Below are 17,630 nucleotides of genomic sequence, written 5' to 3' on the forward strand. Positions count from 1 at the left end.
GATCTGGACTCCTATAACAAGTTTACTGAAGTGTATCAGCCCTAGAACATAATCAGAAGAATCCATTACATCTAAATTGCTCTCCTGGAAGACCATGATGCAAAAAACATGTGGCAGCAAAGAATGGCCCCTTTTTTAATGCACAAGGAAATATCCTTCTGTGCCTTATGATCGCCTCCATATCCTCAACTCCTCCACCATAACTCAGAGTAATGTGTTCAAGGTCAGAGTGGCTGGCGAGATTCTTCCATCTCCGCAGCAGTGACCGTGATGGCAGATGTTTAGCAGCCCCTCCTCATCTAGCCGGACGGCCCCCACCTGCCCACTCCTGACCTCTATCTTTAGACCCCTGGACCCATGGCCTGCATTCCCCAAGATGGTCGTTCTCTTGGTCTGAAAATACATGCTGTCAGCATCCTCTCACACTGGCCATCAGAGCACTCCATGTCCTCCAGTCTCCTTTTTCTCAATCCTGGCATGAAATCTGAGGATCAGAGTGTTCTAGAACCTGATGCCTGGGATTTCATCAGTGGGTTCTGCAGTTTCAGCAGCGCGTGTTTTGTAAAGTGCAAGGTCAGACCCTCTTTGTGTCTGCGCTTCAGATGGCCAGCCCTGGCAGCTTTTCTTCAAGCAGCTTTGTTAACTGTTAGCTGCATGTCTCAATCTCTCTACCAGTAGGTTGAAAGCAGTGTGTGAGTACAAATATCTATGCAGTCAGTGTCACCGTCCTTTGATTTGCCAAATCAGTAGTGTCAATAGTGTTTTAAGATGGTCATGGTAATATTTGAGGTCACAAAAGGCCAAAGTGTTTGTACACAATCAGTGAAATGAAACTGGTATGAACAGGTATGAAAGGAATAAGCAGTGATGTTCTTGTACTATTCTTTAAGAACCCAAGGATTTTTGTGGCATTTAGTCCACATCTTTTAACTTTAAGGCACTTTATATTCTAGAGTTCCCCTAAACATAGGAAAGTAAAAATATTTAAATGTCCTTAAAACAAGATAAGTTTACCTGAGAAGCAAAACTGCAAAACATATTAAGACTTTTTTCTTTTAATACTTCTGTTAAGCAACAAGGGTGCATTAAATTGATCAAAAGTGACATTAAAGACAATTATAATGTTACATATGATTTCTATTTCAAATATTCCTGTTCTTTTGAGCTTTCCAATAGTCAAATATTCCTGAACATGTTTTTGTTTTCAACATTGATAACAATAAGATTTTTTCTTGAGCAATAAATCAGCATATTAGAATGATATCTGAATTATGATCATGTGACACTGAAGACTGGAGTAATGATGCTGAAAATTCAGCTTTTCCCTCACAGTAATAAATTACATTATAAAACATATTAAAATAGTATGGAAGCTTGTTTCCGCTACTGAATAAAAATAAAAAAAGGAATTGCGACATTTTATCATTTATGACTTTTTTCTCGCAATTGCGAGTTTACATCTCACAATTCTGACTTTTTTCTTAGAATTGTGTGATATAAAGTCGAAATTGCGAGTTATTAAGTCAGAATTGTGTGATGTAAACTCACAATTGGGAGTTATAAAGTCAAAATTGCGAATTATAAAGTCAGAATTGTGTGATATAAAGTCACAATTGCCAGTTATAATGTCAGGATTGTGAGTTATGAGGGTCTGAATTGTGAGGAAAGAAGAATTGTGAGTTTATATCTTGCAATTCTGACTTTATTTCTCACAATTGTGAGTTTATAACTTGCAATTCTGACATAATTTGCAATTCTGAGAAAAGAAGTCAGAATTGTGAGATAAAAAGGCACTTATGGCAATTAATTTTTTTATGGAAATAAGCTTCCATTAAATAGTGACTAGTTATTTTAGTAATTGTAATAATATTTCACAATATTACTGTTTTTACTGTATTTTTGATCAAATAAGTGCAGCCTTAGCGAGCATTTCTTTCAAAAACATTGACCTCAAACTTTTGAACAGTAGTGTATCTTGAATGGAAGTGTGTTTTGTCTTGTAGCACTGACAGATTTTTCAACTTTTGTGTGTTTAAACAAAAATATCGAAAATGCCAGTGCCACTAGACAAAATACACTTATTTACAAGATAAATGATCTGAAAACAGGCAATAATATCTAATATTTACAATTGTTTTGCAAATTTGTCTTGTTTTAAGGATGCTTAGACATTTGCCTCAGGATATGATTTTTATCAGTGTGCATGCTGTCATGCATTGCATTACAAAGTTGATTGTCTGATTTGCAGTTTATGTTAATTGATAAATTAATGATATGTATCACTTTCAGCCGACACCTCCCTCCTCTCGGCCGATCCAGCAGCCGCCGGTGACCAGCAGAACACTTGTTGAGAAGCAGCAGACAGGTGAGCTTTCTCTTTTCAGTATCAGGTCTGAACTGGTCTGTCTGTAAAACATCAGCTAGTCTGACAGTTCGGCTCATCAGTAGTATTTATTGCTCTGTTGAGCTCCTAAGTGGCTCTTTTTCTTCCCGTAAACTTGGAGTAATGCATTTTTGTACCTTTGTTGGTTAATTTACAACTTTCTTTATGTTTATACAGTCATTTTGTTCATGACATTTGAGTTGCATGCATAGATTCCACTTCTGAAAAGAACAGCATGAATGGTCACCAGTATGTGTTGCAACCAGCAAGTTCAGTTTATTAATCAGCCTGCTTACTCAAAAAGGTACACTTTCCCCAAATGGTCAACCAGATCTAAGATAGTGTTTAAGCAGGGTATTGAATGCAAGGAGATTTGAGGTTTAGTAATGTTAGTATTAATCATGAAATTATGTGTGTTTATGGAAAGAGCCACTGTGGTATTTGGCTCCCTCTACTGGTGGAAAGCAAAGAGAAAATGTCTTTTACATTCAATTGCATATGTATTCTTAAAAGATATGTTTTTCAGACTTTGTAATAGATGGCTTGAACCCAAGGATGGATTATGGGGCAATATTGCAGTTTTGATGTGTACAAATCTACATTTGTTATTGTTGAATGTACTGTAATGGTGACTATTTAAATTCACAGTTGTATTTGTAAAAATGTATATTTGTATACATTTATATTAGCAAAAAATCTCACATTTAAGATCTACGTTTAAGATTTTTATCTGCCACCTTTCAAAGTTAGACTTATGAAAGTTGTAACTTTGAGATATAAAATCACAATTATGAGAAATGCTGGTTTTATACCACAGATTTTTGGGGGTTGTTTTTACTACCCCCATGGTGTGTGGGCAACAATGGCCTTGTAGTCAAACTGACCATAATCCATTCTTCAACAATCATCTACATTAAATGGTTTGCTGTGTGATCTTTCCTCAAAATGAGCTGAATTGGCAAGTTTTAATGAACATTAGGATCAGTCGATTCCTCTCGGCAAACTGGCTCCTACGGTGGTTCTCGAAAAACATCTGACTCATATGGGGATCCCCGAAAAACTTCTGTCTCCTACGGTGATTCTCGACAAACCTCTGGCTCATATGGTGATTCTGAACAAACTTCTGGTTCATATGGTGATTCCCAACAAACCTCTGGCTCATATAGCGGTTCTCGACAATCATCGGGCACGTATGGTGGTTCTCGACAAACTCTTGACTCGGTCGCTGTTAGCAAGCAAACTTCGGGGTCGTATGATGATTCTAGAAAAGCTTCAAACTCTCTAAGAACGTCGGGCTCAGCTGATGATGGAATACGGTATTCTGTGGAGTCCAGACTGGGTTCTGCAGGTCCAACAGGTGGGTCACTAATAAAGAGATGATAATCTCTCAAATGGACATGGAAATTCTGGATAGAAATTCGCAGCAGAATTTCTACATGATGCTTTGCATGAAATGCTGGCAAAAAGCTGTGGATGCCCAACAAGGACTGTATCAAACTGGGTGCAAGTGATAGCGTTGCCGCATATGTATGTTGTTTATTGCACATATGTATGTTTGTTGTTTAATGCAAGCATAATTGATGTATTGGTTTTGTATTGACAGATTGCTTATTCAGCTGCTTATAGAAGCTTCTGCTTGGAAGCATATTCTTACACGAATATGTGGAGTTTTGCCCATCTTCCTTGAATATTGTCATTTTTTTTTTGTTTTGTTTTTTTTGTTTTTTTTTACATACAACTAAATAAGTATTTTAGGTTGAAAAAAGAGTTATGTTTCACAACAAAGACATATATAAAAAGACATGATAAATCTTTTTTGGACCTTTTAGATCTTCTACATTCTGACATTATTATCATAACAATTAGGCACATTTTTCCCTAAATTTTTATTATCATTATAAGTCTGTATGTATGATTTTTTTTTTTTTTTTTTTTTTTTGCATTTTCTTGTAATTCCCATGCATGTATTGTCAGTTGGATTCTTGTTACTGTAGTAATCAGCATGAAGTAAATGCCACACACCAAATACTAGCATGTTGTATAAATACATACTTATAGGGTTAGTTCACCCAAAAATGAAAATTCTGTCATTTATTACTCACCCTCATGTCGTTCCACACCCGTAAGACCTTCGTTCATCTTCGGAACACAAATAAAGATATTTTTGATAAAATCCAATGGCTCAGTGAGGCCTCTATTGACAGCAAGACAATTAACACATTCGGATGCCTAGAAAGCTACTAAAAACGTATTTAAATGAGCTCATGTGACTACAGTGGTTCAACCTTAATGTTATGAAGTGACGAGAACACTTTTTGTGCCCCCAATAAAAAGAAAATAACGACTTTATTCAACAATATCTAGTGATGGGCGATTTCAAAACACTGCTTCATGAAGCTTCGAAGCTTTACAAATCTTTTGTTTCGAATCAGTGGCTCGAAGTGTGTATCGAACTGCCAGTCACGCCCCCCAGTGGTGAACCATTGACATTTCGAAACACTTATGATGTAACGAAGCCTCATTTACTGAAGTCATGTGACTTTGGCAGTTCAATACATGCTTCAAACCACTGATTCAAAACAAAAGATTCATAAAGCTTCGAAGCTTCATGAAGCAGTGTTTTGAAATCGGCCATCACTAGATATTGTTGAATAAAGTCGTTATTTTGTTTTTTTGGCACACAAAAAGTATTCTCGTCGCTTTCTAATATTAAGGTTGAACCACTGTAGTCACATGAACTGTTTTAAATATGTCTTTAGTAGATTTGTTAATTATCTTGCTGGCAATGCAGGCCTCACTGAGCCATCAGATTTCATCAAAAATATCTTAATTTGTGTTCCGAAGATGAACGAAGGTCTTACGGGTATTGGAACGACATGAGGGTGAGTAATTAATGACAGAAATTTCATTTTTTTTTCAACAATTTAAAGGTGCCATCGAACATTTTTTCACAAGATGTAATATAAGTCTAAGGTGTCCCCTGAATGTGTCTGTGAAGTTGCACCTCAAAATACCCCATAGATTTTTTTAAATTAATTTTTTTCACTGCCTATTTTGAGGCATAATTAGAAATGCGCCGATTCAGGCTGCGGCCCCTTTAATTGCTTGCGCTCTCCGAAATGCACCAGATATGTTTTGGTAAATATAAAGCACATAAGATTAATGCATGATCAAATTTACAGGTTCTATTGGTGCAAGAGGAGAGAAAGGAGACAGAGGAGAGAAGGGTGTCAAAGGTGACAGGGGCCTTACAGGGCCAAAGGGCGATTCAGGATCTGGATCTGTGTCTGGTGGTGCTGCAAAAGGAGAGAAGGTCTGTTGAGTAGTGTGAACCTCACTGAATGTTTCTGAACATCTCTAACAGCTCAGTTTCAATATAAAGTAATAAGAAGTATTATTATTCTGTCTGTCTACATTCAGTCATTCTATCACGTATCTGATACAGGGCCCTTTTTTTAGTTGAATTGTTATATTTTTATGTCCTTCAAAATTCACAGTAATGTGTGAAGTCAATGATGGGGAGCTTGAATGTTCAGTCGTCTGTTCGAGTGGTGCGAGTGGCAGACAGGTCAATCATTTTTGTCTTTGTGTTTTCACAGGGTGACACAGGAGAGAAAGGAATAAAGGTTTGTTGTGATGCTTATACCTAGACATGACTGACAATGAAAACATATTTTAATGTGAATTTAAGGAATAGATTGTGGCAAAATGAAAAAGTTGTCATCATTCACTTACCGTCTTGTCCTTATTATTATTTTTTGTGAATCACAGCATTAGATAATAAGCAAACAGAAGAATTTCTCATTTTGCGTTTCTTAAAATTAGTAACATGCTTTTACTAAAAACGACAAAATTATAATTTTTGGGTGAATTATACCTTTAAGCGCCTCTCTTTAATGCATATTCATTTACTGACATTTATGAAGATTTTCGCTGTTACCTTTTGGTTTCAGGGCAGTTCTGGTTTTGGTTATCCTGGATCAAAGGGTGATCGTGGTCCCGCTGGGCCTCCAGGGCCTCCCGGTCCCCCCGGGCCCAGTGCAGAGGTAGAGGTGAGAGGAGATGGGTCAGTTCTTCAAAAGGTGGCAGGACCAAGAGGACCACCAGGACCCCCTGGCCCTCCTGGAGTTGATGGGGAGCCGGTGAGTAGCTCGCAGAGAAAGGAATGGTTCAATTACCACCTCTATTTTCTATTAGCGAATGCATTTACATTTAAAAGGAACAGCATTATACCATTTCAAGCCGCATGTGTCAGAAGTGGTCTTGTATTTGCCGTGGATGTGTTAGGACAGTAATAGATCTCTATGGTGTTCCCCATCACAAGCAGAGAATGATGTTAATACAGGTTTAAGATATGCATCATTGCAAACACAAAGGCACATTGTGTTTCTGTCCTTGAGACTATGCATAATGCATCGGGCATTGGTCATATCTGAACAAAACTAATATTCTATCCTTTCTTTTATAGGGTGACCCTGGTGAAGATGGAAAAGCTGTAAGTAATGCATTTCATAAACTCTCTAATAAAACAGGCCTGGGTCAAGTACGTTTCTCAATATATCTGAATGACTTTATTCTTCTGAAATTATACCTGCTTGTGTATTTGGAGGGACCAGTTTGTTTTCACCATACAAAACTGGAAGTAAAGTCTGATTGTGGTGTTGTTGATTTGTGTTTGCATTCATACGCTTCATGTACAAATGATTAAAAATCTATTTTTGTAACAGGGCCAAGTTGGACCTCCCGGTTTTCCTGGGACCCCTGGACCCAAAGGAGAGAAAGTAAGTATTATTGGTGTCATAATAAGTCAATGATAATTTACAATATCAGGCTTGTTCACCATTTAGGGCCCTATTAAACACCTGCCGCAATGCGACGCCAGGTGCGACACATCTTGTTTGCTAGTTTCAGCCCGATGAAGTTATACATTTTACGCCACATTTTTAAATAGCAAATGCCCTCAAGTCCATCTGCTCGCCCATGGGCGTGCTGGTCTGAAAACAAGGTGCGTTCAGGTGCATTGTTGGCGTGTTGCTATATCGAGGCAACTGAAAACGACTGCGCCATTGGCCAATAATAGCATGGTCTAAAGTCAATAGCTCAGTATTTATTTATTTTTGTTTGTTATTTAAAGGGCGCGTTAGAAATATGCACTTATAGGCAGGTGTACAACACGCATACACTCTGCTTGTTACACACACAGGGATGCGCAGCACACAAACATGCCAAATATTAAAAATAAAAGGATTCCTCTCTGGGGAAGCGTTCAGTCTTTCCGCTTGCAATTTCCGCCTTGTAAATAGCAGTCAGCTATGGTGCAAGTGCAACTGGCTTTTAAAGGGAATGGGAGATGAGACTCTGATTGGTGTATTGCATGTTATGCCCAAATCTCACCCAAAGAGACTAGGTACAACCCTTTTGGACCATTTTCCATTTTTTTTCATTAAACTAGCAAAAGAGGGTTCGGACATGACCTAAGTACACGTTAGCCACGCACTTCATGTGCTTAGATTGTTAAAATAGGGCCATTAGAATTGAATTGTGAATGCCTTTATATTCCAGTTCAGTTGTTTGACATTTTTTCTTGTTTTCATTTTAGGGAGACCGAGGTGAAAGTCAGCCAGGACCCCGTGGGCCTCCAGGGCCTCCTGGTCCACCAGGACCCCCCTCTCGCTCTGATAGGCCTGTGAGTTCATTATTAGTCATCTCTTTTTATGAACCCATTCCTATTAAAAACCTGGTTTATAAAAGCGTTCATTCCTCTGTTTTCGTTTTTCAGACATTTGTGGACATGGAGGGCTCTGGGTTTGATATGGACAGTGTGCGGGTACGTCATGTGGACACTATATTAACTATATTAACCATGTTCAGACTGCCAGCAAAAATCAGATTTTTTGCATATTCATATTTTTCCCGATGGGTTTTTGAAAGTCTGGACAGCAAAAAAACTATGTTTTCAAATCTGATTCAAACCACATTTGGAGGTGGTTTATATTATATTAAATATATTCCTACAATTTAAAATAACCCTTTTTCTATTTTAATATATATATTTTAAAAAAAAAGAAATGTGATGTGATGGGTAAGCTGAATTTTCAGCATCATTACTCCAGTTTTCAATGTCACATGATCTTTCAAAAATTATTCTGATATGCTGATTTGCTGCTCAAGAAACATTTTCTTAGTATAGAGATGAAAACCGTTGTGATGCTTAATATTTTTTTGTGGAAACCATGATATATTTTTTTCCTGATTCTTTGATGAATAGAAAGTACAAATAATTAATGAAAGAAAAAAAAAATCTTACTGACCTCCGACTTTGGATGTTAAGAAGCAGAATGTTATCAATTTTATTAACATTTCATCTGTAATTTTCCATTAAAAGTTTTTCACTTAGTTTCTTTAAATTGGTTGATAGGCAATGCCCGGTTTACCAGGCCCACCTGGTCCTCCTGGTCCCCCCGGTCCCCCTGGCCTTGCGTCTTCAGGCTCCGGTGGTTTTGGGCCTCCTGGTCCTCCTGGGCAAAATGGAGCTCCAGGTCAACCTGTAAGTCTAAGGGACATGATACACATGTATAGCATTGGTTTGCATATGTTGTGTCGGAATAAAGTGTTTATTAGTTTATTAGATGTGGCTATTGTGTGTTCTCTGTTGCATTATATAGTATATAGTCCCACCTCCCTGTCATAAAAAGCTTATAAAATAATTGTAAAAAATGATATTGTTTTTATTAGGGACTTCCAGGTCCACCAGGTGCTGATGGAAAGCCAGGCTCACCTGGCCCAAGAGGAGAGAAGGTATGAAGTAGTGGACTGAAACTTAAGAACCTAAAACATAACAGAGAATTTGATGTTGTGATTTATAGGCCTGGAAAAGTCTTAGAAATATATAAAATCTTACGAAGTTGCTATAAAACATTTCATCATCTAAATTTCGCTGTTTGTGAGTGCTTGTGTAGAGTAAACATGCTCACAGGCCAAAGTGATGACATCAGTTTGTTTATTAGTCTTACTGGAGACATTTTGAAAACTATGCGTACATTTTAAATCCATCAATTCCCTTGAAATCAGGGTAATCTGTAAAATTACCACGTTCATTGACAAAATATTTATGGCTGGGCTAAATGAGCAGGCAATAACATACAGTAGTGGGACCCCCTCATCACAGTCTGACGTAGAAATGTAAATTTACCCAAGCAATCTCTATAAAATGATTTCTAAAACACCATTATGCTATAATCATAAATGATTGGAAAGGTCATGGAAAAGTCATGACAATCCATTGGTAAAAAGCATGGGAACCCTGGCTATATATAGTCAGCTATGCTGGTCGTTTAATGGATTCGGACTTGCATAATTCAGCTCTGTTGAGATCCCTGTAATGGTAGCTATCTTTAGACGCTGGACTGATTTTGTGCTCCACAGGGCGATGCCGGTGAGCTGGGCCTACCTGGACCTGTGGGAGAGAAGGTCAGTTTGCGTAATGTGCGCACCTAGTGAGAAACCTCTGAAACACTTGTGCACAGTATGAACATATTCGTATATCACATGTCTCTTGTGTACAGCTGAACAAACTGTGAAGCTCTGTATGACTGGGAATTAAGTAAGAGTCAAACATAATGTTCTACCCAGGAGTGACACAGCAAGATCCAGGGAGAAGTAGTTTGTCTTCACAATAACAATCACTAAACTGTCTGATGTATAGTTTTGGAGAGTAAGATTTTGTACCAGTGAGATTTAACTGTCAGCATCACAAATACAAACCTATGGAACCTATAGGAGTCTCTCATCACTTTAGGGGTTAATTTTTATTCAAAAACTTTTATTCTGAATTTTTTTTCCACGACTATCTTCAAGTATCTACAGATTTTTTTTTAAAATCTTTTACAAACTCTTTTGTACGGAAGAGGATTAGGGACAAACAATAATAAAAAAATAAAACCATCTCGAGATTAAAGTTGTTAAATTGCGAGAAAAAAGTCGAGATAAAATGTTGAGAATAAACTCGTTAAATTACGAGAAAAAAGTCATTAAATTACGAGAATAAACTCGTTAAATAATGAGAAAAATGTCGTTAAATTTCGAGAAAAAAGTCGAGATAAAATGTTGAGAATAAAGTCATTAAATTACGAGAAAAAAATCGTTAAATTACGAGAACAAATTCGTTAAATTACGAGAAAAAAGTCGTTAAATTTCGAGAAAAAAGTCGAGATAAAATTTTGAGAATAAACTCATTAAATTACGAGAAAAAAGTCATTAAATTACGAGAATAAACTCGTTAAATAATGAGAAAAATGACGTTAAATTTCAAGAAAAAAGTCGAGATAAAATGCTGAGAATAAAGTCATTAAATTATGAGAAAAAAGTCATTAAATTACGAGAATAAACTCGTTAAATAATGAGAAAAAAGTCGAGATAAAATGTTGAGAATAAAGTCATTAAATTACGAGAAAAAAGTTGTTAAATTACGAGAACAAATTCGTTAAATTATGAGAAAAATGTCATTAAATTTTGAGAAAAAAGTCGAGATAAAATGTTGAGAATAAACTCATTAAATTATGAGAATAAAGTCATTAAATTACGAGAAAAAAGTCGTTAAATTACGAGAATAAACTCGTTAAATAATGAGAAAAATGTCGTTAAATTTCGAGAAAAAAGTTGAGATAAAATGCTGAGAATAAAGTCATTAAATTACGAGAAAAAAGTCGTTAAATTACGAGAATAAACTCGTTAAATAATGAGAAAAAAGTCGAGATAAAATGTTGAGAATAAAGTCATTAAATTACGAGAAAAAAGTCGTTAAATTACGAGAACAATTTTGTTAAATTATGAGAAAAATTTTGTTAAATTTTGAGAAAAAAGTCGAGATAAAATGTTGAGAATAAGCTCATTAAATTATGAGAATAAAGTCATTAAATTACGAGAAAAAAGTCGTTAAATTATGAGAACAAATTCGTAATTTAATGAGTTTATTCTCAACATTTTATTTCGACTTTTTTCTCGAAATTTAACAACTTTAATCTCGAGATGGTTTTATTTTTTTTATTATTGCTTGGCCCTAACCCTCTTCTGTACTTTTTCCCAGATGCAGCCTTTCAGTCTTAAAATATGAAAATCCATAAATAAATATTATAATATTTAATAAAATACTAAAATATTTTTAACAATACTTTAAATAGAATAAATGGAATAATCCAGACAAAGTGAAAGTGATTTCACCATTTATTTTATGAAAGTGATTTATATACATACTTTACCTATTATATTAACATATTTTATAACAACATTTAATTAAAAGTTAGTTTACTTGGTGACCATGCAGTCAGTGAAGAGCATGTTTGCATTGAAAGTTAAACATTAAGATAAATATTATTTGCTAATAGATTTTTAAAAGTGTGCATCATTTCCAATCAAGCTGTGATTTTGCCAAAATAATAATAATAATTTAAAAAACACTGTAAAGATACATAAAAAATTTCCTCCATAAAATGCTCTCAAACACAATGCATATTTTGAAATATAGTAGAAATGACATTGTTGAGCAGATGTTCGTGATCAAAAATGCCCATTGTTGAAGAAAAATGCAAGAATAATGTTGCTTTATTGTGTCACGCCTAGTTAGAAAATGGTGTTGTGTGGAAAGCTGTTTCAGAAAACATCTTTTTCTGAAACAGTCAAACCCACTCAGGATTCTTTTATGTTTCTGTCTCTGTAGCAAAACTCCTACTTTCCCAGCTATCTCTATGATCTTCTCTCCTACTATACCTCATCCTTCTCCTCTAAAGCTGCAGGGTGGCAGGTAGCAAGTCTTGTGTGTGGCAATCGATTTTCTTCACAAACATCTCAACTTTCTACTCTACAGTTCTAATGCTTGAAATGTAGTATCATTATTATACTGATGGTAGTGTGGACTTTTTGCGGCATTGCTTTGTAGATGCGTTGTGTGAATGTGTTCTCTGCAAACTAACATATTTTGCTTTTGGAATCTCGGTATCTTGCAAGCTAACGGCATTCTTTGTTTTATTCATCTTCGTCTTTAAAGGGTGCCACAGGTTCTCCTGGTTCTCCTGGCCTCAATGGACAGGGTGGACTTGCTGGTCTTCCAGGACCAATGGGACCCGTCGGACCACCAGGGCCACCTGGTCCTCCTGGCCCGAGCTTTGTTGGTTTTGTAAGTATTATTCAATCATCCTTTGTGCCTCGCTGTCTTTTAGGAAATCCACAAAATATTGTGTTCTCTGTATGTGTTCAGGATGATATGGAGGGTTCTGGTATTCACTTCAGTTCAGTCCCTGGAATAAGAGGACCAGTAGGAATCCAGGTTGATTTTTCTCTGTTGTACCTTTATTTACCATTTTGGATTTTTAGAATTTACTGAATTTTTAGAATTTTTTTTTTCATTTACTGCAATCCTACTTCATTTCAGGGACCTCCCGGTATTCCAGGACCACAAGTAAGACTATTTATTCATTCAAATGAGATTGAGATATCCCAAAGATATAATTTTCCATTGGGGATTTTGTCATTTATTCATATCTTGCTCCTCAGGGTAAGCCTGGTTTCCCAGGATTTCCTGGTGAGAAAGGTAGTGAAGGACCTCAGGGACAAGATGGCCGCCCTGGTTTGGATGGCTTCCCTGGACCACAGGTGCGTTTTGTTTTAATAAAACTCCAAGGTGCAAATTTACTAAATAGTCAGTTTTGTGTGCAGTACTTCAGGCTGATATCAGTGTTTTGCATTTGCCTGCAGGGACCAAAGGGTGACAGAGGAGACCGAGGCGAGAGGGTGAGTTTACTTCTGTCTGAAATGGTTTAGTGTAATATCTAGGACTTTGAAATTGCAAATTACTTACTTGATCATTGTTAAATGTGATCATCTGTTTAGGGTGAACCTGGACGAGATGGAACTAGTGTTCCAGGTCCACCCGGCCCCCCTGGACCACCTGGACAAATTATTTATCGTTATTCTGAAACTGTAAGTCTTCAAGTTTATATTGCCCTTTTTTGCCTATAATAGTTTGTTTTTATTAAGCTGATTGTCATTTTTCTGTAAGGATGATGAAATTGGAGTAGCAGGGCCTCAGGTATGAAAGATACCAGAAATAGTTTTGTTGGCATTTAAAAATAGACTCATAACATCACATTTTCTAATATCTATTTATCATTTGTGTGGTTTTTAGGGTGGGCCTGGTCGTCCTGGTCAAGCGGGATTCCCTGTAAGTACTGTATAATTTCATTTGTTCATCCCCCTTTTTTGATCCAAACACTTTAGACATTTATATATATATTAGAAGTAATTAATAAAGCCACTAGACAAGTGAGACTGTTGCAGTGATTTTTACTATGGGTAAATGGTTTCTTTGGTATGACGCAAAGCTGGGAAACACCCTTAACTGTGGTAATGTTGAGCTCCCAGTTAGTTAATAGTTCAGTTAATTTTCTATTAAAATTATATAAAAAATATTATAATCTAAATAAACTTTTTTTTACAGTAGTTCAACTGTAGACTGTTCACAGCTTCAAAGTAATGTTGCAATTTGGTGCATTAATAATATAGACTTGTGTGCACTTATCTAACACTATGTCTCTTTATCCAATCAGGGGCCAATGGGACCAAAGGGTGACAGAGGAGAACCTGGTTCACCAGGCTATGCCATTAAGGTTTGTAAGCAGAACTCAACACACAAAGCTAAATATGAAGTGTTTAAAAACCTCAACAGCTCACTGCTGCAACTTTACTTTGTTTGCAGGGAGATAAAGGAGAACCTGGAATTATTCTTGGACCTGATGGAAACCCATTTCACCTTGGTGGATCGGTAGGCCAAAAGGTATTATTTTATTTTATTATTTATTTTATTTTTTACTTTACAACCATATATTTGATTCATAGTATTGATGACTTTACTTAAGAAAATACTAGAGTAGCGTACATCAAAATTAATTTGTTTTTCACTCTCTGTAGGGTGAGAGAGGGATTCCTGGACCAGTCGGACCTCCTGTACGTTTATATTTGTTACATATTTTTTAAATTCAGAAACAATTCTATCATTAGCCTCTACTTGGTAAAAATAACATTCTGAACAACTAAGTCAAATCTCATTTATTCAGGGTCCAGCTGGACCTCCTGGTTTGAAAGGTGAATTTGGAATGCCAGGCAGACCTGTAAGTCCCTCAAAAAATAACTTTCATCAACAAAAAATATTCGTTAACAGGCAACAGCATAGTTAACTAAGTATGTAATTGAATTTTAATTAATATCTTCATTTTATAAATGTAGGGCCGCCCAGGTGTGAACGGATACAAAGGAGAGAAGGGAGACTCAGGGTCAGGCACTGGATATGGTTACCCAGTAAGTACACCATGCAATTTGTTCCATCAGTGATTGTTATATAAATGGCTTGTCCTCGTAAGTTATTTTGTGTCTTTTTAAGGGTCCCCCCGGTCCCCCAGGACCCCCTGGTCCCCCCGGACCTGCTGTGCCCTTGGACAGATTTGGAGTAAGTGCTTTTTGTGTCAAATAAGGAGTAATTCATGCATGAAATGTTGCAAAATGAGCTCCATATGGTGGCTATGTTGAATTAAAGTGATCATGATTGCAACAGCAACAATTTGCAATCTCCTTTTCCATTTCAGAGATACGAAGATTATTCAAGGCAATATACAGGTAAGTTGTTAGTCATTCTTGTCACAGCAGATGATCAAAAGATATTTTATAAAAGTGTCACAAAAGTCAACATGAAATCAAAATGTACCCTATCTACTTTGATAAATTCTTACTGTGCAAGATTTATCTGTACATGTTATTTCAAATAAAATTATATATTTTATTTCCTAAAAATAAAAAACTTGCTCTGCCTCTCAAACAATTTATTTTACTGCTGATGCAATGAATCCTTCATGTAATGCACTTTTTCAATGTCTCTTCTGGTCCAATTATTTCCAAACGGACAAAATCAAGTCCCAACCTACCCTTTTTCCCCACTTCAATGCCTTGTTTCACTCAAAAATTCCAGAACTCAACATGCCGGAAGAAAAAGGGATTGAGAACTGCATTTCATGTTGATTTTAATGCATAGAAAGAGTTCAGATGTCTCCGATGATCCATAACTCTGTGAATTGTTGACAGCTTTGAACAATGCATTGTTTTGTTTTCTTAAGCAACGAAAGGAGAGAAAGGAGACCAGGGAGCTCCTGGCATTCCCGGATCGCCAGGTAAAATTTACCACTGTTGCTGTTTCTAGACATTCAGGGCCATTGGCAGGCGAGTAAACAACGCTATCCTGGGCCCTGTAAATTTTAGTGACTCTCTTGCTAAAGTACCCTGACTTCTGGCTTGACATCAATATCAAATCATTGTAAAAGGTATTGTGATAATTAATTCACTAAAATGTAATATTCACTATTTTTTTGTAACAGGTTTATCCTCAAACTTTGATATCTATGCCCTCAAGGTATGTGGATCACTAAATACATAAATCACAGTATCTGATGAAACAGTTGTTTATGATTATGATGTAACATAATGCAAAACATGACACCTGTTTTCCCAGAATGAGATGAAGGGGGAGCGCGGTGAGTCCGGTCTTAAAGGAGAGAAAGGAGAGCCAGGAGGTGGATTTTATGACCCTCGTTTTGGAGCGGTACAGGGACCACCAGGAAACCCAGGACTTCCTGTAAGGATTGATAGGAGTTTCTAGACACAACCTGATTCTTCATATGGAGGGTCTCATCAAAGTCATATTTTCCAGGGACCTAAAGGAGACTCAATCAGAGGTCCCCCTGGACCGCAGGGCCCACCAGGACCACCCGGGGTTGGTTATGATGGCCGTCCAGGAAACCCAGGACCTCCTGGACCCCCTGGCCCTCCAGGGTCACCATCATTGCCAGGAGCCTACAGACCATGTAAGAAAAAAATAAGTACAAATTCTTCTTGCTTTCAGAATATTCCTGAGGAACTTAAATAACAAACAATGCTGTATGATTTCTGTATGTTTCAGCACTCAGTATTCCCGGACCTCCAGGTCCCCCTGGCCCACCTGGAATTCCCGGCACTGGATCTGGGGTGAGTGGGACATTAGCTGAAGAAATTACGAATGGAGTGTATCTGATAAAACACTGACACTTGATACTTTAATCATTCCCCTGGTTTTAAATGTGTCAGCAGGTGACTGTCCTGAGGTCTTATGACATCATGATTGCTACGGCACGCAGACAGACAGAAGGAGCTCTGATTTATGTTCTGGACAGAAACGATCTCTACCTCAGAGTTCGGGATGGTGTCAGACAAGTGATGGTAGGATTCTTTAAAACACTAATTTTTGTGCACACCTATTGATTTATATATATAAAAAAATGCATTTTATGAATAAAATGATGTTAATAATCGTCTTTTTTGATAGACACATGTTACATTTCTGAATTAAATTAATTATATATGGTCTGTTATAAAAATCTATTTATAATCTAATTATAAAATCTGGTGTAATTAGTGTAAAGCTATTAATTAAGAAAAAAATATTATTAAAAGATTGAAATTATTAGAAATTATTAATAAAAACTTAATCCTTCATTATTATTTCTTTAAAAACAATATATATATATATATATATATATATATATATATATATATATATATATATATATATATATATATATATATATATATATATGAGTCTGCTAAATCAAAGTCAGAGTTGTATAACCAACATACAGGTTACAATTTTCTTGTCATGTGACAAGAAAACCATAAAACTGGAAATGAGTCATAAAGAGGACTACTGTAGACTGTAGACATGACTGGAAGGGTCAGTAAGTTTTTAAAAAAATATCTGATAATTGACCTTTTTATGGTATAGCAGGGTTCTGATTGTCATATGGAATAACTCCAAGAAACCTTACAAAAAATACTATGAAAAATATGCTTGAAAACTACTTAGAAAAATAATGAAGATGATTAGTTATTACTGTCTATTTTTATGAAAATAATTCTTTAATTATTCAAGGTGTAATAAAACATGTTATCACTTTTTACTTTGTCATACCACTTGGCATTGTTAGAGCCATTAAATCAATGATAATCAAAATGACAACATGAATGCAGAGATTTCTAAGAACATGGTGGATGTGTTTTAAACTAGATATATTTTTTAAATTCTCCATTTCATAATCTTATCTTTATTTGTCATTGACCCACTTCAAGAAGAATAGTGTAGGAATGTATTCCTTTTTTTCACACATTACCACAATTT

At 36.2% G+C, this 17,630-nt stretch overlaps 1 protein-coding gene across 6 annotated transcripts in view; it reads left to right on the plus strand.

Moving 5' to 3' along the window:
- The window catches only part of col18a1a (collagen type XVIII alpha 1 chain a), a 95,947-nt gene that overhangs the window by 74,265 nt on the left and 4,052 nt on the right, over positions 1 to 17,630 (plus strand). For 3 of the 6 annotated variants that reach the window (XM_048194443.1, XM_048194439.1, XM_048194442.1), the window contains 33 exons: positions 2,290 to 2,365; positions 3,363 to 3,740; positions 5,566 to 5,696; positions 5,983 to 6,009; positions 6,337 to 6,525; positions 6,852 to 6,878; positions 7,111 to 7,164; positions 7,983 to 8,069; positions 8,163 to 8,210; positions 8,802 to 8,930; positions 9,119 to 9,181; positions 9,809 to 9,853; positions 12,426 to 12,554; positions 12,636 to 12,704; positions 12,810 to 12,836; positions 12,932 to 13,030; positions 13,133 to 13,168; positions 13,268 to 13,357; positions 13,437 to 13,466; positions 13,563 to 13,598; positions 13,984 to 14,043; positions 14,133 to 14,210; positions 14,345 to 14,380; positions 14,491 to 14,544; positions 14,660 to 14,731; positions 14,814 to 14,879; positions 15,016 to 15,046; positions 15,541 to 15,594; positions 15,799 to 15,833; positions 15,933 to 16,055; positions 16,131 to 16,284; positions 16,380 to 16,444; positions 16,544 to 16,675. In XM_048194443.1, the coding sequence (XP_048050400.1) occupies positions 2,290 to 2,365; positions 3,363 to 3,740; positions 5,566 to 5,696; positions 5,983 to 6,009; positions 6,337 to 6,525; positions 6,852 to 6,878; positions 7,111 to 7,164; positions 7,983 to 8,069; positions 8,163 to 8,210; positions 8,802 to 8,930; positions 9,119 to 9,181; positions 9,809 to 9,853; positions 12,426 to 12,554; positions 12,636 to 12,704; positions 12,810 to 12,836; positions 12,932 to 13,030; positions 13,133 to 13,168; positions 13,268 to 13,357; positions 13,437 to 13,466; positions 13,563 to 13,598; positions 13,984 to 14,043; positions 14,133 to 14,210; positions 14,345 to 14,380; positions 14,491 to 14,544; positions 14,660 to 14,731; positions 14,814 to 14,879; positions 15,016 to 15,046; positions 15,541 to 15,594; positions 15,799 to 15,833; positions 15,933 to 16,055; positions 16,131 to 16,284; positions 16,380 to 16,444; positions 16,544 to 16,675 (2,730 nt within the window). The remainder of the gene's footprint in view (positions 1 to 2,289; positions 2,366 to 3,362; positions 3,741 to 5,565; positions 5,697 to 5,982; positions 6,010 to 6,336; positions 6,526 to 6,851; positions 6,879 to 7,110; positions 7,165 to 7,982; positions 8,070 to 8,162; positions 8,211 to 8,801; positions 8,931 to 9,118; positions 9,182 to 9,808; positions 9,854 to 12,425; positions 12,555 to 12,635; positions 12,705 to 12,809; positions 12,837 to 12,931; positions 13,031 to 13,132; positions 13,169 to 13,267; positions 13,358 to 13,436; positions 13,467 to 13,562; positions 13,599 to 13,983; positions 14,044 to 14,132; positions 14,211 to 14,344; positions 14,381 to 14,490; positions 14,545 to 14,659; positions 14,732 to 14,813; positions 14,880 to 15,015; positions 15,047 to 15,540; positions 15,595 to 15,798; positions 15,834 to 15,932; positions 16,056 to 16,130; positions 16,285 to 16,379; positions 16,445 to 16,543; positions 16,676 to 17,630) is intronic. The other 3 variants (XM_048194440.1, XM_048194444.1, XM_048194441.1) reach the window with 2 other exon arrangements.

This window comes from Megalobrama amblycephala, linkage group LG6 (assembly GCF_018812025.1).
Source record: "Megalobrama amblycephala isolate DHTTF-2021 linkage group LG6, ASM1881202v1, whole genome shotgun sequence".
Taxonomy (NCBI): domain Eukaryota; kingdom Metazoa; phylum Chordata; class Actinopteri; order Cypriniformes; family Xenocyprididae; genus Megalobrama; species Megalobrama amblycephala.